We start from the raw sequence: 22807 nt of genomic DNA on the forward strand, positions 1-22807 counted from the left end.
TCTTATTCAAGGAGCATAATCAGCAGCATACCCCCCCACCCCTATTTTTCTGGTAAATACACCACATTATTGGCTCTCTCTGCTGTGTGCATTACACTAGCCACCCCATTGAACAGGGGTGGGAAGGAACTTTGTCTACACATAAAATGTGCTCTTTTGATCAGAAATCCAAAGAACACATCTCAAAATTCTTTTGAAGGATTGCTGTAGTGTAGTCGTAGCCTTAGTGAGGTTGTTTTTTTCCACCTTCCTCAGAGCAGATTTGGATGGGTCCCTGTTCGTGAAGGCCACGATGAGCAGAAGGCCATGTGTCACAACTCATTTAAGTGTATCGTGGATGTTCAGTGCAGGTACTGTAGAAAAGAAGACCTACAGTAACAAGTAAATGTTGTGAGGAAAGAATTTAATGGAGAGGTGCTCAGTAATTGAGCAGGGAATAGTTGAGGACTTCTATACTGATATGGCATGGAGACAACCTCCCAGCATTACAGTCCACCTTTCCTGTCCTATAAGGAGGGTGGTTCATAAGGTCCTGGCAACAGAGCTGCTGAAGGGATCTGGATGGAAAGGGAGGGAAGTTGGCTGAAGCTCCCCACCAGGGATTGTAAGCTCCAGGCAATGCATCTACTGAAGGTGGGTGGAAAAGGAGTGGAGGCTAGTTAAGGCACCACCCTCCCCTGGTTAATTATAAATGAAAACGAGGCAGGGTTACCTGCCTTTTACATGTTATCTGCCAGGTAGTCTCACATATCTAATAATAAAGTAGTGGCCTGCTTAAACACATAGGCTGTGGCCACACTTAGCTAAAACTTCGAAATGACCATGCTAACAGCCAAATCGAAGAATACTAATGAGGCACAAATGAATATTCAGCACCTCATTAGCACGGTGCCAGCCCTGGCCCTTTGAAAGGGCCGCTTTTGATCATGTGCGGCTTGGCTGCATGGGGGTCCTTTTCAAAAGGACACTGCAGATTTCGAAATACCCTTATTCCTATCAGCTGAATTCCTGTCCTTTCAAAGTACCGTGGCTGGCAGCATGCTAATGAGGCACTGCATATGCATTACAGTGCCTCATTAGTATTCTTCGATTTGCTGTTAGCATGACCATTTCGAAGTATTAGCCACGTGTGGCCACAGCCATACTGATTGGTTCCTCTCCTTCTTTTGGCATAGCCAGACAATTAGCATGAGAATGTGGTCCATACTTTTAACATATTGCACAATACTGTATTCACAGCATCTTTGTTATAGCAGTGCAGATAGCAACAGGAATAGCATTGTAAGAACAGCACGCACAAGTTGTTCTTCCTGTGAAACATACATGCAGTAGGGGCTAGAAAAACAAAAAATGGAAAGTTATCTTAAAGGAAAGAGTACTCAGAGAACAAGAGAATATCAGACCTCTAGTGTTATAAATACTATGATCAAAATGATACTATTTAAGATGTACATAATTACAGTAAACAACTCATCTTCCTAGGTTGCTGTAAAGCACCCTACCATGCTAATGGTGTCAGGTAAAATAAGAGATTAATAGTTTTGGAAACTGCAAGGTCTTTGAGGGCAGACAGGCCAATTAAGCGGCCTAAATTCTCAAAAACAATTATTTGATGTGACTCCTTTGACAATCTCCAATGGCTAATTGGAGGTATTTCCTCAAACAATGAGCACAGTCAAATTATATGTAGAAATAGGAGGAAATTCTTCCGTCAGCAAATCAAAAAATTTGTAAATAATTATATAGGAAATATTTGCTAGAAAAACTTGCATTTGATTCTGTATGCATTGATAAGTCTGCCCCTATTTTGCTTTCCTACAGCTTGATCATTCAACTGTCACTCAGATGACTATTCTAAGCTGAGGTCACTGGGAACCGAGAGTGCTCTAGTCTACAAGATTTAAGAGGGACTGCTCACAGGGAGTGCCCATAATCTTATATGGTGACAAGTATCAGAGAGGTAGCTGTGTTAGCCTGTAGCTTCGAGAACAACAAAGTCTCGTGGCACCTTATAGACTAACAGATAATTTGGAGCAAAAGCTTTTGTGGGCAAAGACCCACTTCATCTGATGAAGCGGGTCTTTGCCCATGAAAGCTTATGCTCCAAATTATCTGTTAGTCTACAAGGTGCTACGAGACTTCTTGATATTCCATAATCTTGTAGGATCACATACAGAGGGTCTATATCTGTGGGACTGTCTGAATAAAGACTATGCTTGTGGACAAGGAGTTACAAGATCAGGTCTGTACACAGAATTTACCTACTGAGGTCAACAGAAGATGCACTCAAACAGGAGGTACAATACTGGGTGTCCAAACACCATGTTCAGAAGCACAGTAGAAACACACAGACAGACAAAGCCTAGGGCCACTAAAAGCACTCCTATGAGTAAGGGTTGCAAAATTGGAGCTCCATTAGCAAGACATTTCATTTTCACAGTGTGAAAAATGTTTTTCACAGTGTGAAAAATGTTTTTCACGTATGAAATCTGCCTTGTGCTCCCAGAATAACTTGCAATTCTGTGCCCTTTAGAAGAGTGAAACTCCCACTCATTTGAGAAACCAGAGCCAATTTCTACAACCTTGCAACTATGAGAAATTTAGCACACTTGAGTTTTAAAAATGGCTATGTCTGCTTCTGCTTCATTTCTGTTCTACTGACAGTGAAGCTTGCCATGAGTCTTCCTTTTAACAAAAGACATTCCCTGTGAATAACTCCAAAAACGCTTCAGAAATGAACATTACTGCTTTTGCATGAAAGAATTTAAAATTTAAATTAAAAAATAAAAGTGGGAGGGAGATAACTTGAGGTCTACGTTGTAAGAAGTTGACCTTGCACTGTTTTGGTCTCAAAGTATTTTAAAGAGCTGTAGTTTCAAAAGACAAACTATGTTTAAAGCTTAGCATTTCTCATTCTGTAAATTTTCTACCTTAACATTATGCAACATTTGTAATGAGTGAATGCATTGCTTCACTGAACGTTTGTTTAATTAGTGTCATTTTGTGACACCTCTTGCCTTGTAACACAAGCCTGGGGTCTTCTTCTGTGCTACTCCAGAAGAATAAAGAGTTACTCTTGGAGATAATTTATTAGGACATAATCTCCTTTTTAAACTAGGACAGTAAGTTTTTAAATAGATGGCAATATTACCTTTAGGCAAGACATATTACAGTTTTGTCAATTGTGTAACCTTTTCAAATTTCCTTTTTTATTTCTAGTTCTGAAAGCACGAGCAGACGAGCAACAAGACTGTTGCGCTGAACAAAGATATAATTGGAATGTTTCCACAAAGATATTAGCTTGCTGTCTTGGCAGTTTCTCCTTTTCCTACACCTGTACCGACCTCTGACATTTATAATGTCAGTTCATCTCCTGGAAATTCCTAACCTGTCAACAACTGCAGCACCGCACTGGAAGAAAAAAGGAAGAGAACTTGAAAAGGTTATTAGTTCAAGGAAAATATGTATTTTTCTTTCCCTGAAGGGAATATCACTATAATTTTAAGAATGTAATAGAATGCAGTTTAAAAAAAATGAACTGAATAGATCATAATAAATCATCTTCAATATACGAAGCACTGTCAATGAGAGGAAAAAATGTCAGAGATGTCAACTTTTGTTTTGACACCACTCCTTACACTATAAAGGCTTTGTGAGTAAATATTTACAAAAGAAAAATGATCAAATACCAGTTTAAAACTCAGATGAAGACTTTACAGAAAGCTGTATTTGTTGTTATCCAATACATGATACAGAATATATCTTTATATACCAGGAGATAGCTTCTTTGCTTCTACACTAAATCCAACATATTACAAATTACCTGATATTTTCTTTCAGGGAAAATGTAAACAATATTTTTCCCCCCCTTGTACAGGTGTTCTTCATGTGCATATCAAAGATACCACCAGTCCTACTTATTGTAGGATAAGGCCCTAAATATTTCAGAAAATGTAAAACAATGACTCCATCTTGTGCTACATTGAAAATAAAGGAAAAATACTGACCTAGGTCTCAAAACACCAGCATATCTGACCTGAGTGCTCCTCAGAACTCGGGAATTAAGGAATGACAACTGCATCTCCCCCATACTGGGGTTTGCTAAGAGTCAGGGCAGAGCAATCTGTGAGTTGCCCAGGCTACATCCATCCACAAAAAGGTCCCTGGAGGCCATTCTGTCAGCCATAAATAACTGAAGTATAACAGTGGACAGGCATCCACACTCATTTCCCTGAGAACAAACCTGATATTCATCAAGTACTTCTAGGAGACAGAGAGAGAACAGAACCAGATATGCCACGTCTGCATTCCTGCGAGGGAACTTTCTTCTACACTGAAGACATTTTCTGAATGTTATCCACAGCACTTTTGTGACCATGTTTGAGAGTGACACTCTGGTTCCTGCTCTCCCCACTTGCTGCCGTGATGTGCACTTTCCTTTCTGGTAGCTTACATTTTCTTTCACACCCGCCCAGCTGCACAGACTGGTATGCTGAAGGGCTGAGCCAAGACTATTTCCTACTCCTGCCTTCCCCCACACCTGTGCTGAAAAGGGATTAGCTGCCCAGCAAGCCCTCCTACGGCATCTCAGCATTTTTTGCATTTCAGTACAGGCAGGTTCACCCTTCTTAACCCCTCTTCATAAAAATAAAACACTATCATCTCGGTCACATTTCACTGCACCCTCTCCATGGGATCTATATCCTTCATGAGGGGACTGAAACGGAATAGAGACAATCTTTAAAATGACAGTTTGGGACTAAACCTGGCCTCTGGGCAGCAACTCCTTTCTTGCTCCCAACCCTCTCCGAATCACAGTGGCAAAGGTGCTCTCCTCCATTCAATTTCTCCACAGAGCCCTCTGGATAGCTGTATAATCAGCTCCTTTTGGCTTCCTGTCAGTATCTCCCTTTTCTTTTTTCCCCCACAGACTAAGAGTGGCAAATGACCTCTCTCTGTTCTTCTCTTCTTCCAAACCCTCAAGGAAGCTGATCAGAAGGCCCTTTTGGCTTCAGCTTGGTGCTGAAGAAGTGAAGGGAAACAGGACAAGCATTCAAAAGATACAGCTTTTATCTTTTTGAATGTAATTCTGCCTTGCTTTATTGTGATGGAAATAACTTTGTTACAACATTTCTTCCCAGCTGGGTGCAACAGATTGCAGGTCAATAATTATCATTTATATTGTGATCGGGTCTCTACTATGAAACGACATACACAAGAAAAAGATGAACTCAAATGATGTAATTTAGGTGCAAAGAACAAATAATACATATTTGCAGGTAACTTAGAGAAAGTGAACACACTAAAAACCCATGCTTCCAGAGAAAGAGAAACTTGATTTTAAAGTAGAGATTTTATTAATTCAAAACAATATTGTCATATCTATTAACAATAAGAAACCACGTTAACCTTCTGTACCCCTGTTTTCACTTTCTTGACTCAATCATCCCCTCTCTCCGGAAAGGGACCATACCAAGGACCACTGGAATAGGAGAAAAGTTTACCAGGCTCACCCATATAAGTGGTGGTTGGGGGGAGTAGTGCTTCTGGAGCTTGTTTCATCATTACGGATAACTGATGGGGACAGAAGGATAGAGTCTGGCTGGCTTGGGAAAGAATACTGGAGTGGAGTGCGTATGGATCACCTCACTGTGCAAACATCATCACTTCCAGGCTGTAAATCATACCAATCTCAAACTCAGTTCGAGCATATTCAGATTTTGATACAATATTTTGCATAGGTCTAGTTTTGGCCACACCATTCTTCCCTCCTGACTCCCACTGACTTCATCCGGAGTTACATACAGGACTGTTGGATATAACTGCAGTTAGTTAAGTAACTGTAACACAGGAACAAAGAACAAGTAAACTGCAGTGCAAAATTATTATATTTACCTTTTGGACCTGAGACCAGATTAGCCATAAAGGAAAAGGTTGATAAGTGCATATGTTTCCTGGAGTAGGCTCTGCTTTCATATTTACAATTGACTAATGGAAACTAACTTTGAGAAATTCAACTTTAATAGACTCTTCTTATTGTCATGCTATTCATTAACATATTTTTGTCATGGGAACAATTTTACCCTCAAATTCACTCCTTATGTTGCGTATCTATGTCTAGGGCAGAATTAAGGGTTTATAATTCAATACAGCAAATTCAGCACTTTAATATATGATTGAAGATTAATTAGTCTATATCTGATAGGTGCTACAAGCAGATACTTTACAAGTTTAATATACTGCTGTTATTTTATCTGCTGAACAAATGTTTACAGGCCACAAGTGTATGTCTAACTCTCAGATTACCTATTTTCCAATTAATTTTGCACTGTGTAGACCGTGTTTGCAGTTCTGATATTGTCTCCACATTTCTCAGAAGAATTCAGTTTCAGGTACTCAGAGCCTCAATAACAGCTGTTCTTGCTCTACTAAATTCACAAAATGACAGAATAATGAATTACGTTCCAGTCTACACTTGTGTGTGTGTGTGTATTATATATTTAAATTTGTTAAAAGACATTCCTTTTTGAGATGTGTGGCAAAAGCTGCACAGCCTTGTCTCACAGCTGCCACAGACTTGCCTATTTGTAAAGAAATAGTTCCATTTGGTTTAATGCTCAGTGAAATATCTTCTCCACAAACCCTACTAGAACCATGCAACATTTATTAAAAATACAGTTACATATCTGGTCCAGTGAATGGAGAACAGGACTGAGCATCAGGAAATCTGAGTTTTATACTGAGCTATACTTACCTTCTGTGAGCTTGGATAAGTCAATTAACTCATCTGTTGCAGTTTCCCACTGTAAGATCCAAGTAGAATTTCTGTTCCTAAACTCCTGAGAGTCCAGAAATGCTTCCATAAGCTTTGTTGGAAGCACAAGGAATTTCAAAATGGGCAGGAAGGGATGGATTGGAGGTGAGGTTATTTCCCATCCTTCTTCCTCACCATCTGTTGAGAGGGACTGGTATACAGAGTAGAATCAATTTGCAGGGAGCAGATTGTGTGCCATAAAGGAGTGTAGGAAGAGGTGTACTGAAGTGGGCCATGCCTAACAGGTACATTCTAGTTCATGGGTATTGCACAAACTAGTTAATGAACTGGAAGATCTGACCTTGAATGCCCTTTACTTGTATATCCGGCTCAGTGGTTCTATGTCTAATGAGACCCGTGACTCATACTAAGAAATGGCAGGATCCACTGGCACAGTGTCACATTTTCTGTATTCAATATGGTAATTTCTCCCTTGTTGCAAATCAATTAGCTTAATAATAGTTCCACTTACTAGATTAGGGTAAAGGTGGACAATGAGGAAAAATAATACTTAGAGTTCGAGGCACAGAAAATTATAGCTATTGAAGGTGAATAAGACGGGGGCATAAGCGACTGACAGTGTTGCTTCTTGCATCTTTTGTGCTATAACAATATTCAGAACACATATATGCAATAAATTCTTTTCAATGCAGGGACGTCTATCAGTTCAGTGCTTTCACTGGGGTGCACTTCCAGAGTGCCTTTTTCACTCTGTCCCTTATATCCAGACAGATTTAATGTCTTTCCAATGAAGCGCATATAAATGCATGTGGTATACTTCTTTTGGGGGGTCAGGGAAGGGTAACAGAGAGAGCTAAAAGGATTTCCTGAGCCACAATTTCTTGAGGTAGGACTGATGAACATCTTATGGGATGACAAAGCTCTGGAGTGGTATCTAGCCACAACAGCATGAATTACTATGTAGTAGTTATTTTAGGGCCAATCTTGCCATGTGCAAAATGCTTTCTGGAAATCAGTGAGCCCCCAACTCTCAGTGATATCTATGAGAAATGAGACCATTTGCTCTTTTTCTAGATTTTGTCATTTTTGAACTTCATAGTTTTACACTAAGACCATTGGGCCTCATAAATGGCTCACATTTTAGAATAATTATTTCTGTCAGGTTCCCCTGCTGATTTCACGGTTTAGAAAGTAAACCAAATAAATTCAAAAACTGAAATAAGCTCTTGTCTTACAATAAATTCTGAACTGTTGGTGAGAAACTGACACAGATGAATATAGCACATTCAATAAGTGTCATCTGCTGAGGAAATACACGTTTTAATTTAGAATTTATTTCTACACTGAATTGATGTGGAATAGTCTGCCCTCCATGAAGGTTTTAGATGAATTCCTGAGAATTAGAGATTGGCTTCAAACTGTAATCACGATATGTAATCTATATTTTTGTTAGCACTAGCTATTATAAATTTGACAATGCCCGTCATCCCTCTAAATCACCAATCCATTTTTGGGACTTGCTAACTGCTGTATGAAAATAAATTATTTCCCTTTTTCCTTTCTGAATTTTCCACTTTTTAATTTAACTGAATAGCCTCTTGTTCTTAGATTATGAGACAAGGAAAACAGAATCTTCTGATCTACCTTTCTAGACCATTCACCATTAGATATACTTTTATCAAGTTCCCTAGTATTCATCTCCTTTCTTAGATAAGCAATCCAACCCTTTTCAATCTCTCTCCAAATTAATTTTTTTCCCATGACCACAGTCATTATTGTCACCATTTTTATTCTCTTGCTTCTAATTCTGCAATAACCTTTTTGAGATTGACCTATACTACTAATAGTATTCCGGATGAGACGTACTACTTCTTACATAACGCAATTAAAATCTCTTCAGTGTTATTCTACAGTCTGCTCCTTAGGCATCCCAACATCTTAAAAGCATAATGAATAAGCATATATCTTCCAGCTCCACTGAAGGCAATGACAAAACTCCCATTGAATTCAATAACGCAAAACTAGACCCGCTATCAATTTCTCTGTTGGATTAGAATCTATTCCAATGCACATTTTAATGTACAGATGTACATATACGTAGTAAATACTTTGAAATCTCTCTCTTACCATTCTCTCATTACTGGGATACCAACAGAAGCCCACAACAGCTAGAGTAAACTCTTTCATATCTGGCAGCCCTGGGACTAGGAGGTTGCCAGATATTCAAATATTCTGGAAAATAGAGAGGTTTTGCCTACCAATGCATAACATTAACACAAAACAAGATTAGATATTAAGAAACTAACAAACGTGTGCAGAGTACTTTATTCACCAACAACAGCAGTAGTGTACTCTGTAACCTTAAACTGTATTTATCCATATTTACTTTCACTATACACTCATCCCTCGTTTAATGAGTATTTTACTTATCAGTACTCACTAAAACGAGGAACAGATATACCTACCTTTATTCACTATATGAGTGAACTTCCCCCGCTTATATGAGCAGGGTTCCTGGCTGAGAGGCCGGACGACCTGCAGCTCTGCGGCTGGGTCAGCTCCAGCTGTGGGGTCCCTGGCTGGGGGCAGGGAGATCTGCAGCTGGATCCTCCCCCCTCCCTTCCCTCAGAGATGCAGCTGTCTGACAGTCCGTCAGCTGGGGGAAGAGAGGGAGAAGGCTCTTAGCCTGGTTCCTTCCCCTGCAGTGGCGGGAATGTGAAACTGACCGGCCATGAGCTGATCAGTTTCCCGGCCCTGCAAACCATGGGGAGACTGGAACCAGCCTGACCCCGGTTCCCAGCTCCTGCCACTCTGGGAGCCAGGAAACTGACCAGACCTGGTGGTTCCTGGCTCCACTCCCCTTGCAGGAAAATTCGAGTTATGCAAGGGTTGCAGGAACCCCTGGGTAACTCTGGCATTTATTGTATTAGACCCCCCTCCAAGCGCCCGTCCCGCAGACCTCACCCTTGGCCAGGTTTTAACTGCCCCCCACAGTCCCAGACTGCCTCCAGCCTTAAACTGCCCAGCAGCCATGAACCACCTTCAGCCTTAGTTCCCCCCACAGCACCCACAAACTACCCCCAGCCTTAGAGCCCCCCAGCAGCTCCAAACTGCCCGAAGGCTTAACCCCTCCAGCAGCCCCAAACTAACCCCAACTTTGCACCCCCAGTCTTAGACAGCCCCCGCGCTCCACATCCCTCAAGAGCCCCAGCCTTCAACACTCCTCCTCCTCCCACAGCTTCTTCACCGGGGCTGCTAGAATTGGTGGCTCCCCCAGCCCTCCTGATCCCCACAACTAACTCAAGTGTTAAGGTTTCAGCACCTAGGCATAAGGTAGTTTCTATCCCTTGTGATAGAGATAGCTGACATCTCCAGCAGTTATCGCTACTGATAGATAGCTGCCTGAGGCAGCAGTATTAAGAAACTGCAAATGGCTTCTTTAACAGCCACAGGCAGCTGGAAACTGCCCAGCTGGCAACCCTTAACAAATTTAACGGGACCCATAGGTTGGGAATCCCTGCTCTACATACATACACTGCATCCTATTTCTGGTGCTGAACTATTCAAATACATCAGAAAAATTCCTAAACTCGACTGGTTTGTCAAGTTACAAGCACTTGGAACGAACTGGAGACTTTTACATGTATTTTAATGGGAATTTAGTGTCGCTTTTATGAGTTTTTGCCTATGAGCAAAAATTTGGGAACCAATTGTGCTCTTATAGGGAGGGATGAGTGTACTGTACTTATGGAAACGTAACTAAAATTTACTGATAGTTAACATGCTGGTTGTTTGAGAGTTCTGAATGAGAGAATGCTTGATAGGAAAGAGTTTACTGCACTTTGTAACCAGATGAAGACCAATAAACCACACTGAACCACTATGCAGAATGGCGAGGAGCCCAGCAAGCAGGGAAGTTAATGGTACTGCTGGAAGATAAATGAGCACTATGGAACACATTTTTCTGCCACTCTGTAGCCACCATCAGGCCCTTTATACAAGCAAGTTGCTCATTAAGTCTCCACTTTAATTTGGGTACTTAATCAGGCAACAGTTGCTATAGGCAGCACAGAAGCCCATATATTTATTACAGAAAATACAAAGAGTTCAACAATGTTCTTAAACTGTTGTCACCACCATAGTACCTGAATATCTTCCAGCAGCTCATTAAGCAATGTGAATTCACATCCTTTTTGTATTGCTGGTTCTCTTACCTTTTCCCCAGGTGTAGCAGAGGATTGCCTTCCTTCAGGTTAAGGAGTTTTTAAAATATACATACTGCCGCATGTTTATGTTAGAGAAGGCAAAGTCAAATATATATGCCTTGCAATTGAAACAAAGTGAAGAGGTCTGTGATGATTCTTAGTTCTTGGAGGAGTTCATTCCACATTCGAACCAGCCCCTGCGAAGTTCTCTCATACAGACTGATATTACCCTTAGTGTAGAGAGCTCTGTTGTGCCAAAGTTATTGACTACTGTTTTCATCCCAGAGTTTTAGGTTGTCTTTCAGCTACCGTAAACCCAAGCCATGGACTTAAGACAGTGATTGTGACCTTGAACTTGATTTGATATTTAATGAGAAACCAGAGTAGGGAGTACAGGTTGTTGTGCTTATGGTAGTCTTTGTTTCCCAGAGGATGTTCTGTACCATTTGGAGTTTCCTGAACTCTAAAGGTTTCCTGCCCAGATATATTACCTTGCTGAGAAATGATGAAGGCATGAATAACAGACCAACAGAATAGGATGGATCCTCTTTGCCAATGGAAGATGACAAAACGCTTTGCTTGTACAGGCTGTTAGGCAGGAGCTTACTAGCAGTAAGTAATCCAGAAGTGTTCAAAAGCTACAGACTGACTTGACTGACTGTGGGTGTGTATTTCCAATGCAAGGAGGCTACAGCATGGCAGCAAACCTTTCAAAATGCTCTTCTCTGCCTAACCTCTGTTCTGCTCATGTTCCGCCTCAATCCGCTTTTCTTCATTCACGAGCTGATCTTACCCAAGCACTGGGCCATTTTGGTTGCAGTGGTCTGGGCATATGTGGTAAAGGTACAATTGTGTGTCACATGTACGTTTTTGGTGCTTGAGTCCATGTCGTCTGACCAAGTCACCTAGTGTAGCTGCTTGCAGATGTTGAAAAGGACTGGAGAGAGAACTGATCCTCATGGGACTCTATAAATGAAATGTCCAAATGGTGGAAGTGCAGTTTCCCATTACTACTCATTAGGTGTATCCATTCAGGAAGGACTCAAATGATTTTAGTTCATTACCTTGGACTTCTGACATCTCTCTCAGGCAAGATAATGGTATTTCACAGTCAGCAGCATCAAAACTACAGAGAAGTCCAGAAGGAGAAACCTAGTTGTCTACTCAAATAGATCATTGATCAGTGCCACTGATGTGGTTTCAGCTACATGGCTTTGCCTAAATCCTGATTGTACTAGATGTAGCTAATTAGCATCAGTTTAATTTGCTTGTAGTTGGCCTTTGGCTAGCTTCTCTGCAAGTTTGCTCAGCAATGGGAGTTTTGACACTGGGTGTTAGTTAGCTAGAACCAATATATCCAGGCTGAGTTTCTCAAGTGTTAGACAACTGTGTGTTTGAAGGAGGATGGGAAGATTCTGTCTCTGAATAAGACACTGTTTATCTCAACCACGAAGGTTCATGTTTCTCATCCACCAACCAGGGTGGACATGGATCAGATTCACACATCTCAGCTCCTGACTCCTTTATGTGTCCAGAATTATTTGATGAGTGGCTGCACTGAAGTCGTCAAATGAAGGTGGGCTTTCAGTTGGTGTCCAGTAAGGCAGGATGACAGCTCTTCACAGTACTTGGAGATCTCTTCTGATGCAGGTCATTGGTACTCAAGATCAATGAAGTGCATTATCAATCTGTATAGCTCCGTGAGCAGGACTGGCAATTTCAAGAGAGGCTGATAGGAATGTTCCCTTGGTGTGTAATACAGCATCAGCATCAGCTTCGAGGAATTCATTTGGTTTGATCCTGAAAATCTACAGTAGGTGGTCTCTCAGTTTAAACTCCACCACTTCATATATACACAAGCAGTTTTGTCATATTGCTCCATTTGCCTATAAAAGCACTGACTTTGATGGACGTAAGTTAGTAGCATGGGTATATGTCCATAATAGCCACAGTGTTTCGTATGTGAGCAAGAGAAACAAACAGCAGGAGATAGAAAAATGTTCACATAGATTTGTATCAGAGGTGCATTTGTATGCTCAATTCTGCTCGGCCCTTGGATCCAATTACTCTCAAACTGGCTGACGGCTAGTAATAGTGTCTTCTTGTCATGTTTTATTAGTAAATCCTACAAAAATTATACCGCTGATGGCACTATACTATATCTACCTGATGGTTATATATAATTCAAAACTTAATGCTCACTTTTTATTCCATCCTTCACAAGATACTCTTAGGAGATTGGTATCATTTCATTCTTTGAGGCACTGAACAGAAACCTGTTTCTACTAATCCAGAATAATCATTTATTAATTCAGTCAAAGATGGACAACTCAAGCTTTCACTGAAGGGTCTAACAATTTTAGCATTTTTAACTGTAATATTTTGATGCCATTCCAGATACAGTATGCCTAGAAACTGCACTAATCTATTTAGACTTTATTGAATTATTTCAGATTTAAAAACATTCTTATTTAAATTAATGTTAATTAACAAGGGCACTTTTGGTGAGTGTTACCTTGCTTTATGAGGAGAAAACGGTTCAGGATGAATCCTTAAATGTTTATTGCTTGGCTACTTAGACGTAGAGGGCAAACAGCATTTGAATTCAGCCATTTTTGATATGCTCAGTATATTCACATTTCACTATTGGTTCTTACATAGTACTTTGTGGACTGAAAACTTGCAAGTCATATTATGCTTGCCTCTACTCCTGCTCCCAGCTGGTTCCACAGAATCATGGATCTTCTTTTTAAGAAACGGGTTACAAACAATTTTCCCTCTAATCTTTTTCATCCATGTATGAATTTTTTCCCACCCATGTGCAGAATAAATTTTGTTATGTGCACTGATGCACATGTGAATACGCACCACCAGGAGAAACACCAACGTACCTGCTAATCATCTAGGCAGAACCTGAATCTCTGCTGAGTGGCCACACGAACACACAGTTTACAGGGAATAATGCTTGTAAACCTATTTAAGCAGCTGAAAACAAAGAGAAGGAGCCAATCAATCTATGTAGCCCCAACTGGAGCCACTGGCACATAAAAGGAGAAAGAGGAGATGAAATAGCAGTTAACTTCAGAAGCAAGAGTTCGATGACTAGAGTTTGGAGCTGGACAGATGACTGATGATACTGACATCACATTTGTTTTACATATAAGGGAGAATAAAAATCATAAGATCTGAGGTCTTGTCCTAGTTCTGCCCTGCGGCTTTCGGCAAGTCATATAATCTCTGTGACCCTCAGTTTTCTGATGGGCAAAATGAGAAAAATTATATTCATATTTTTAACAATACAGGATGGTAGTGAGGATTGATCCATTATTTTTATGAAACACTCTGTTAGATCCTCATCTGCTGTAAACTGACCCAAGTCCATTGATCTTAATGATCTTGCCCTTTAAGATCTTCAACAGCAGAAATGCAAAGTATCGTTAAAAAGTTGTCAGTGAGTTATAAAACTACTTCATCTTCTATCACAAGTAGGTAGCATTCAAAAATTCAGTTCTTTTTAAACATAAAGGCCTTGCAGCCAACCTGGTTCTACAGACACCATGAAACCACCTCAGCCTATGTCTATACTGCCGTGGATGATTGACCCACTCAAGGTTGATCTTCCAGGGTTTTGTTTCACACATGTGCGAAATGGTGCTTTCCAGGATGAAAGTCAACTACAGAACTCCTTGCGAGTGGAGAGGATTAAGGATGGTTGACAGAAGAAACACTCTCAATCAATCTTCTTTCATAGAGAGAGCCATTGAAATTGACCACTGATAAGTTGATTTTAGCTATGCAATCGGCATAGCTAAAATCACGTATCAGCAGTTGACTGCTATGTCTAGCATAGACATAGCCTCTATCAACAGTCTAGGGACTTAAAATCCATACCAAAGAAATACAGACATTTGCAGACCACATGATTAACCGCTGTGGTACGTTATCTCCTGTGTCCTGCATAAAATATATGCAGCACAGAATGTTGTCAAGGCAGGATTTCCTGCAGGGTGAGTGAATTGAGAATGGCCTGGGAAAACAGCACTAACACAGATTCTCATGTCAAAAGCTTACAGATTCACATATGGTACTGGTTTTTGTGGTCCATCCTGTGCTTGTGTTCATTTCCAGACTTTCACAGGAAGGAAAGCCTCTGTGGTGAAAAGCTGTGACATGACTAGACCCCTAAGAATATTCTAGGGCTGATTTTTATAGGGACTGATTGAATGCAAAGTACTCTTTTGCAGTTCCAACAGAAATATAGGTTCATAAACTTAAGTCACAAAAAGCAAACAACCCCCACACATTTGCATAATGTTAATAGTCTAAGCTAAACCAACAGCCTTATTATAGTGAGGACTTAATTTTAATTTTAAATTCACCTTATTCAATTTTCTTTCTGTGAACTGTATAAATATTTATTTATTTTCTTGACAACGTAATGGTTCCTTGATACTCTTTGTATCTATGGAGAAGTGACACAAAGAGAATTCCTACCAAGATTTGTTTCCTGCATTAGGATGAATATATTATGATTATTTCCTCAAAAATAAACCCAAAACTACTTTATTGTAAGTACCTGAGTTTATGAAATTCAACATGACATGTTATGATCACTGAAATATATGAAAATATCTACTTTACCTTTTGAAGTGTCTACTATTTGCACAAATAAAACATTTTTGTTAGACATGCAATTTAAGATATAAATACATTGAACAATATTAAAAATACATATCACATGCCTACTTTTCACAAATTAGTTATCCATCAGTCCAAAGGCTAACTTCTTCTGGAACTATTTTAAAATAAGTATTTACAACTTATCTACCTTTTCAAAGGCAAGCCTAAATCTATACCTGCAATTTGTCATGGTAAAATTTTGGCACGCTATTTGTGTGTATATGCAATTACAAAAAAAGAGTGCATGTAACTCCAGTTATTTTATATTGTACTGTATGCTGAATAATACATTACCTTGCTTAGACTTGAGCAATCATGCAGTGGAAGACTATAAAGACATTATTATACTTTCAATCAGAACAGCAAGGCAGGCAGGCTGAAACATTTAGATGTTACACTAATAGCCCTGGAGGTTTCACTGGTTTTGTTGCCTTTTCCACCAGTTTATCTATTTTACACATAAGGAACTGCACTGCAATATACAGAGACTGTAAGCTCTTTGGGGCGAAGACTAGATTTGTATTATGTTTGTGTACGGTGCCTGTCACAAGGGGGCCCTGATCTCCAATTGCAGTCTCTACATGCTACAATAACTCAAATAAAAATAAAAAAGAACAAAACACAAAAGGAAGCACAGTTCAGAGAGCGGGGAAGTCTTAATTTTGAATTTCTTTAATTTTGTACAGTTAAAGTCTCAGCTTTAAAATGTAACCCACAATAACAACACATTTCTCATATACAGTCTTTTTTTCCAGAGACAATTGGAATAGAGGGAAATAATATTAACAAACAATGGGAGAGAATGCAGCCAGAATTGCAGAATGAGGTTCTATTTGCAATGGAATGGCAGCTACAGAGTAGTAAAGTAAAAAAACATATATTTTATGGTCTGTTTCCTCAGAGTGTCACATCCAAACACAACACAGTGTCATCCTGACTTTGTTTCAGAGACCTGATAAGTATACAGCAAAGGCTAGCATGGTGTTGCTGTATTAATTTAAATCACGGGGAATGAGCTGGCAGGATTAGGACTAAAAGATCTCCTACGCAACATTGCAGAGCATTAGTGCTAGGGAAGATGTCAAGTAATGTATACAAAATCCAGATTTTGCTTTTTAAATCAAATGCCCCCCATCTGTGCACATGCAGCTGCATGCTTACTTAGATGGGAGTAATGAAGGGCTTTTAAATACTACATAGAAGAAGAAGAATGGATAACAACCGCAGATTTTCTAGTAGAAGAGTGCTGACAACATCAGCCCACTGCCATGCAGCTGAGAAAGGCCTAGAGAAGTGAAGCAGAAGTGGCCATGTCATGTAACTTTTCCTAACTGGCTAATGGTAAGACCACCAAACCCAAGAGTTTGAAAGACGAGCCACTGGTGTCCACACCTCTCTTTAATCCTGGAGTATAGTTCGCTACTTGACCCCAATTTTTGGTGCGGCATATTTTTCCTCCAGTCCTGTTTGTTGAGCTAATGCAGTACCCTTGAGAAGCTCTGTTGCATAGCCTGACAAAACAGAGTGGTGCTTGAGCCCCACTGCACCCCTTGGAAGAGTTGCAGCTATGTCCTGAAGCACCCAGAGTTTGACCAAAGTCTCCCACCAAAAGTGGTGTCCCAATCTCATCTCATTAATTTATCTGACCTGATAGTAGATAATTTATTTGTATCTGATGCCACTGCTTCATCTGAAGATAAGAATGACTCCTGCAGGCTGTACTAGGGAGACTGAAGCTTTTTTTTTTCCTTACATTGATAGTGTGACCTCTGAACATAAAAAAAACTCAAACCCTCAAACAATAAAAAGTTGAAGTGCAAAAGAATTTAAGTGTTGAAAAAAAATTGTTCCCCAAAGTTGCTTACAGATAATTTCTTTCCTCCAAACTCCCACTTATGTTTTATGTCTTGAATGAGGGCACAGTAATATTTAGGCTGAGCTACTCAAATGATCTAAAGGAAATACATGTCCCACTTTTTAAAGCTCCTTTGAAAATCCCAGCCTTAGTGCTTAAGTGTCAGTGTAAACCAATCACACCAAATGTTATTTATGTATTGCAAACGCAACCTAGCTTTTAATAATACTTTCTCTTTTAATTCAAGTTCATCTTGACCTTGGGACCAAAATTTACCTAACAATTGCAAGATAGGCATCTCATGTAAATTCTTGATAAATCTGACCTGATTCAAGCTATTTCAAAAGTATACTATATTATGCTACCCGTCAATATTCTGCCACTTAATTGAATTTAGCTGTTCAAATTTTTTTTTCTCCAGCAGGGATAAATAAGATGGTAAATACACTAAACAGATTCATCGTGTGGTCCATTTCCCTGGAACTTTACTTTGAAGTACAGTGAACTGTGCCTAAGAACCAGTAAATGAGCAATTCACCAAAAGCGTTAGAAAAGTCACGGATTTGTGACTTTCCCAAACAAGTAAACATTCTAACATTTATAACTCAGAAGCCTCAAATGTAGGATATTTATGCTTACTGACTTTACCTATAGTATATGTTACAGCTTTCATAACAAGAATTCTCAGTGCTTCAATATTTTTAGAAACTGAATCCTAATTATTGCTTAATCTAAAAGAAATCAAAGAAAAGCAAAACAAAAAAGGCAAAAAACTTAGGTTTAGCGACCACATTAGCTATAAACTAGACAAAAGAGAAGCCAGCATGAAATTATTAAATCTGAGCAGGTATCTGCACAGTTTCAGAGCTCAAACATGTTAGATAAGGAACAGGAGACCACTTCTACCTGGGACAGATCAAATATTACTTGACAGACCTCGCTGATCAGCACATGAATAGCATTTTTGCGAATCAGTTCAAAAGCAGATTGTAATACTTACAGGATTGAGAACAACTGTGAAAAACAACTCCCCTCCCTGGATACTCTTGTCTAGCTCTTTTGGACCCCCAGGATACTCCTTATAGAAAATTGTGTGAGTGAACAGACCACAGGTTTGCCTAGGAAGGACCTGTATGAAAAAACAGGATAATACAGAAAAATCTTTCAAAATAAAATCACTTTAATTTCTTTTGTAAACTAATAAATTTAATGCAGATGAACTTTTGTAACTGCACCATTTACATTCTGTCGTAAAACTGTTATAGAGATTCAGCATTTCACCTTTCACTGAAGTCAGGAGTTAGACTGACAATTCATCAAAGTCCTGGGTAACCTAACATTGACATATCGGTGTATAACACATTTTTAAACAAACACAGAAAAAAGTGACTATTATATTATAGTGAAGCTACAAGTCATTTATATAGTGAAGCTACAAGTCATTTATTATAGTGAAGCTGCTGTATGGCCCCTTCCCACTGCCTTCTCCCAGCTGCAAGTAGGAAGGCAGGGAGAAGCAGCCAGTAAACTGACCAGCCCTATTGGTCCCGCAAGCAGAGGGGAGCTGAGAACCAAACAGCAGCCTGGTTCCCGCTGCCCAGCACTAGTGGAACCTGGAAACTGACCAGCAATGAGCTGGTCAGTCTCCCAGATCCCACAAGCAGCAAGGAGACAGGAACCAGGTTGCCCCCTGGTTCCCAGCTCCCTGCTACTCTGGGAGCCAAGGTCAGCTTCCTTGCTCCTGCAAGCCCAGGGAAGCCAAGAACCAGACTGCAGCCTGGTTCCCTCTCCCCCGCTGACTTGCACAAAAATTTCAGTTACATGGGGGGTTGCAAGAGTGCAACCCCCACGTAACTGGCGGGTTTACTATACTGTCAAAAATCCACATGTAATTCAGAGTCTCAAAAACCAAAACAAAACGAAAACCAAAACAAAATAAACCAACCTTCTTTATGTAGTTGATATATAATCTAACTATATTTTAAGGCTGATCACCAAAACTGTTCTAGCTCATAAAGTGAAGTCAATATCTAAAATGTGATTTTATAAAAACAGTTTGGTGTGTTTGGTATTTACTGTTGTTCAGAGCTGTTCAGCTTCTTCTTAACAGCAGGCTTGTTATGTGCCAGCTCTGCAAACTCAGTGCAGAATTTGAAAGTGAGATTAGCTCTTCCTTGCTCACAAGACAATAATGATTCTACATTCAAATGTAGTTGTATTTGTTGATGATGTGATACATACATTGCAAGATAATCTAGCTCACTCTCTTCGAGCTGCAACAGCTCTAAAATATTAAATGGTAGTAAAAAGTTATATAGACTAATTTTTAATTATTATAACAAACGTATGATTCTAAGCACACAGCAGTGAAGTGATGCTAACAACGCCCTTTGAGGAAGGTGATGCTATTTAATGCATTCACTTTTTACAACAGAAACACTTTTGACATGTTTTCTTGTTTACTCAACTTCAAAATGGGTGGTTTTCAATCATACATATGTGCTTTTCATCTTAAGGCTGACCATCTAAGGACAATATTTTTAGATGCCTTTAAAAATACGGACCTAAATTTGAAATCACAGCGCTTATCAAATACAGATTGAACTTCTCCAGTCCGGCACCCTCAGGACTGGTGTCAAACCAGAGCAGTTGCCAAACCATGGGAGGTCAATATTATCTAGCAGCATTCTTAACACTTCCACTGATTACTGGGCCCTTGGAAGACATTTAAGGTAAATTAGAGCTAAACAACAGCACAGAACACCAAGAGCCAGGACTGGTGACTAAACAAACTCTGGGACTACAGAAAACTTGGCCACACCCATGATAAGCGGACATCTAGCTAACCAAAATCATACTGGATTTTGCTAGAATAGACAGCTCCAGACTACAGAGGTTCAACCCAATGTTTTCTGGAATATAGACTCAGACTTCTTAAATCTGACACCTACTATGCAAATTTCTTACAAGGAAAAAACTGTGCTTGTATCTGACTCATACCTTTCTGTGGCAAATTTTTTCAAGATTACAGTAAATGCTCTTATCCAGTACTCATTCAACCAGATCTCTCAGATATCTGGCACAAACATGCCGCTTTCTGCCCCAGTCCCAGCTGGCTCTTTGGGGCTGAAGCTGCTGGCATTCCTTCGGCTCTGGAGCTGCCAGCTTCCCACCCTAGCGTGGCAGCCTTCTCCTGGCCTAGGGCTGCTGGAGTTTCCTCGGCCCCAGCTGGCCTCCAACCCTGGGGCTGTTGGCGGAGCTCTGCACCCTGGCAGAGTTCCGCCAGCCCCTGGGCTGCTGATATTCCCTGAACCCAGTGCCCCAGCCAGTTCCCTGGGGCTGAAGTACTGGCAGGGCTTTGCACCCCAGCCAGTGCCCAGCCGCAGGGCTGGTGCAGTCCCCTACCCTCCAGCCGGGGAGCCCACAGCTGCCTAAGCATTAAGTGGCATCTTTGAACATCCAGGAACCTCCAGGTCCCAGAGCTCCAGAGATGAAAGAGTTTACTCTACACAGAATTTTATATTCTACAATGACCATAGATCATAAATCCCACATAATTATGCAATATATGGAATTAATTTATTTGTTATAATCCTACATATGCTTTTTACTATCTTCTGGTTTCCCTGATAAAATACTAATGAACCTGGTACAAATGTATGGCGATAAATCGAGCAGGACGGGAAACGCTTCTGGTAAATCTTATATCATATCTTTATTATATAGGCATGTGCTTATCACTTTTGGACTTCAGATGCAGAAAATTAAAGCATTTGCTCTAGGGAACAGAAAGTCTGAGACTTCTGGGACAGGTGATCTTAGATTGATTGTTCTTGGTAACTGATTTTTGGCCTTGCTCTCCTGTTTCTCAAAGTTTATGCTAAATCTTATTTAATACATGCCTTCAAAATGAAATGTTTTTTACCAAAATTCATATACAGAGTTATTTTGAGAATTTTCAGAATTAATCAACTCTATTCAGATGCTTTACATCCCTTAAGATATCTAGAAACTTATTATTTTACAGCTAATGCTTTCCCGAAACTAAGCTTTAGTCTGAATATGCTGGGTGTGATTTTTTTTTTTTTTAATTTTTAATGACTGCAGATCATTTTAACAGGCATCACCAAAACCTAGATTCACACATTAAGTTGTGGAGTACTAATTAGTCTGAATAATACTGTTGATTGTAACTTTTTAGGGTGATCCCAAAATTGCTGCCTAGGTTGAACCACTCTAGTCCGAAACACTCTCATCCAGCAACTTCCAGAATCTGGCATTATCTTAGTTAGCTGGACAACCACTTATCATGGGTGTGGCCAAGTCTTGCATGGGCCCGTAAAGTTTATTTACAATCACCAGCCCTGGCTCTGGGCATTGTGTGTTATTTAGCTATAATAGACTCCTAAATAGCTCCTAAGAGCCCTGGAAGCACTGAAAGTATTGGTAATGTGCTAGACAACACTAACCTCCTGTGGTCCAGCCAATTTTCTTGTTTGGTACTGGTCAGATCCCAAGGGCACTGGCTTAGAGAGGTTCAACTTATATAAGGAAAGTGGACATTTTAGCTGGAGCTAATGTACCAGGCATACTCCTGAAAGCATTCAACACAGCCTGAAGAACAGTGTGGTGCAAGCATTAGAGATCTCTCTCTCACACATGGAAAGATGCAAAAATTGCCCTGAGGTATTTTTTCTAAAAGTTGTTTTAAAACAACATTTCCTTGACAATAAAGTTCATAGTTTCGCAGCCACTGAACAGCTAGAATATGCCCTATGCCTTAATAAATATTGCCTAAATCATCTACAGGAACTTAACAGAGAATTTTGTGTCAGAAATAAAAAGCCAATGTCAGGCAAGTAGTGTAGTCGGTGTTTGTCAATATGAGTTACAGGGAGTACAATGGGAGAATTGGGTGAGTTGGATGAGAGTTGCCTCCATGGCACAATTCCACAAGTTTCTTCCTGCCAGCCCTCTGGGCATGTGCCCAGCACCAAAGCCTTGCTATCTGGGACAAGAGCTTAGCTTTGGGTTTGAGCCATAGTAAGAAGCCCAATGAAATGTCGGGAAAAGTTGTAAGGGAGGGACATTTTGTACAACTGAAGCAGCACTTAACTGTTTAAAGATAAAAGGCATATGTTGGCATAGATCCTTTACAGGCAGTGAAGATATCTATGCTGATTTACAACTAGCTCAAAATTTCATCAGTAGCACTCACCAAAGTACTACTGGTGAGATTTTCATCTGGTTGTAAATTACTTTGCCACACTAATATCTTCCTTCAGATTTTTA

At 40.0% G+C, this 22807-nt stretch overlaps 1 protein-coding gene across 1 annotated transcript in view; it reads right to left on the reverse strand.

Annotated features, from left to right (window-relative positions):
• LOC142012127 (bifunctional heparan sulfate N-deacetylase/N-sulfotransferase 3) overlaps nt 1-22807 on the reverse strand; it is a 101116-nt gene that overhangs the window by 27174 nt on the left and 51135 nt on the right. The window contains exon 5 of the mRNA XM_074991957.1: nt 18516-18644. Coding sequence (XP_074848058.1) covers nt 18516-18644 — 129 coding nt within the window. The remainder of the gene's footprint in view (nt 1-18515; nt 18645-22807) is intronic.

Source organism: Carettochelys insculpta, chromosome 4, assembly GCF_033958435.1.
Source record: "Carettochelys insculpta isolate YL-2023 chromosome 4, ASM3395843v1, whole genome shotgun sequence".
NCBI classification, from domain to species: Eukaryota; Metazoa; Chordata; order Testudines; family Carettochelyidae; genus Carettochelys; species Carettochelys insculpta.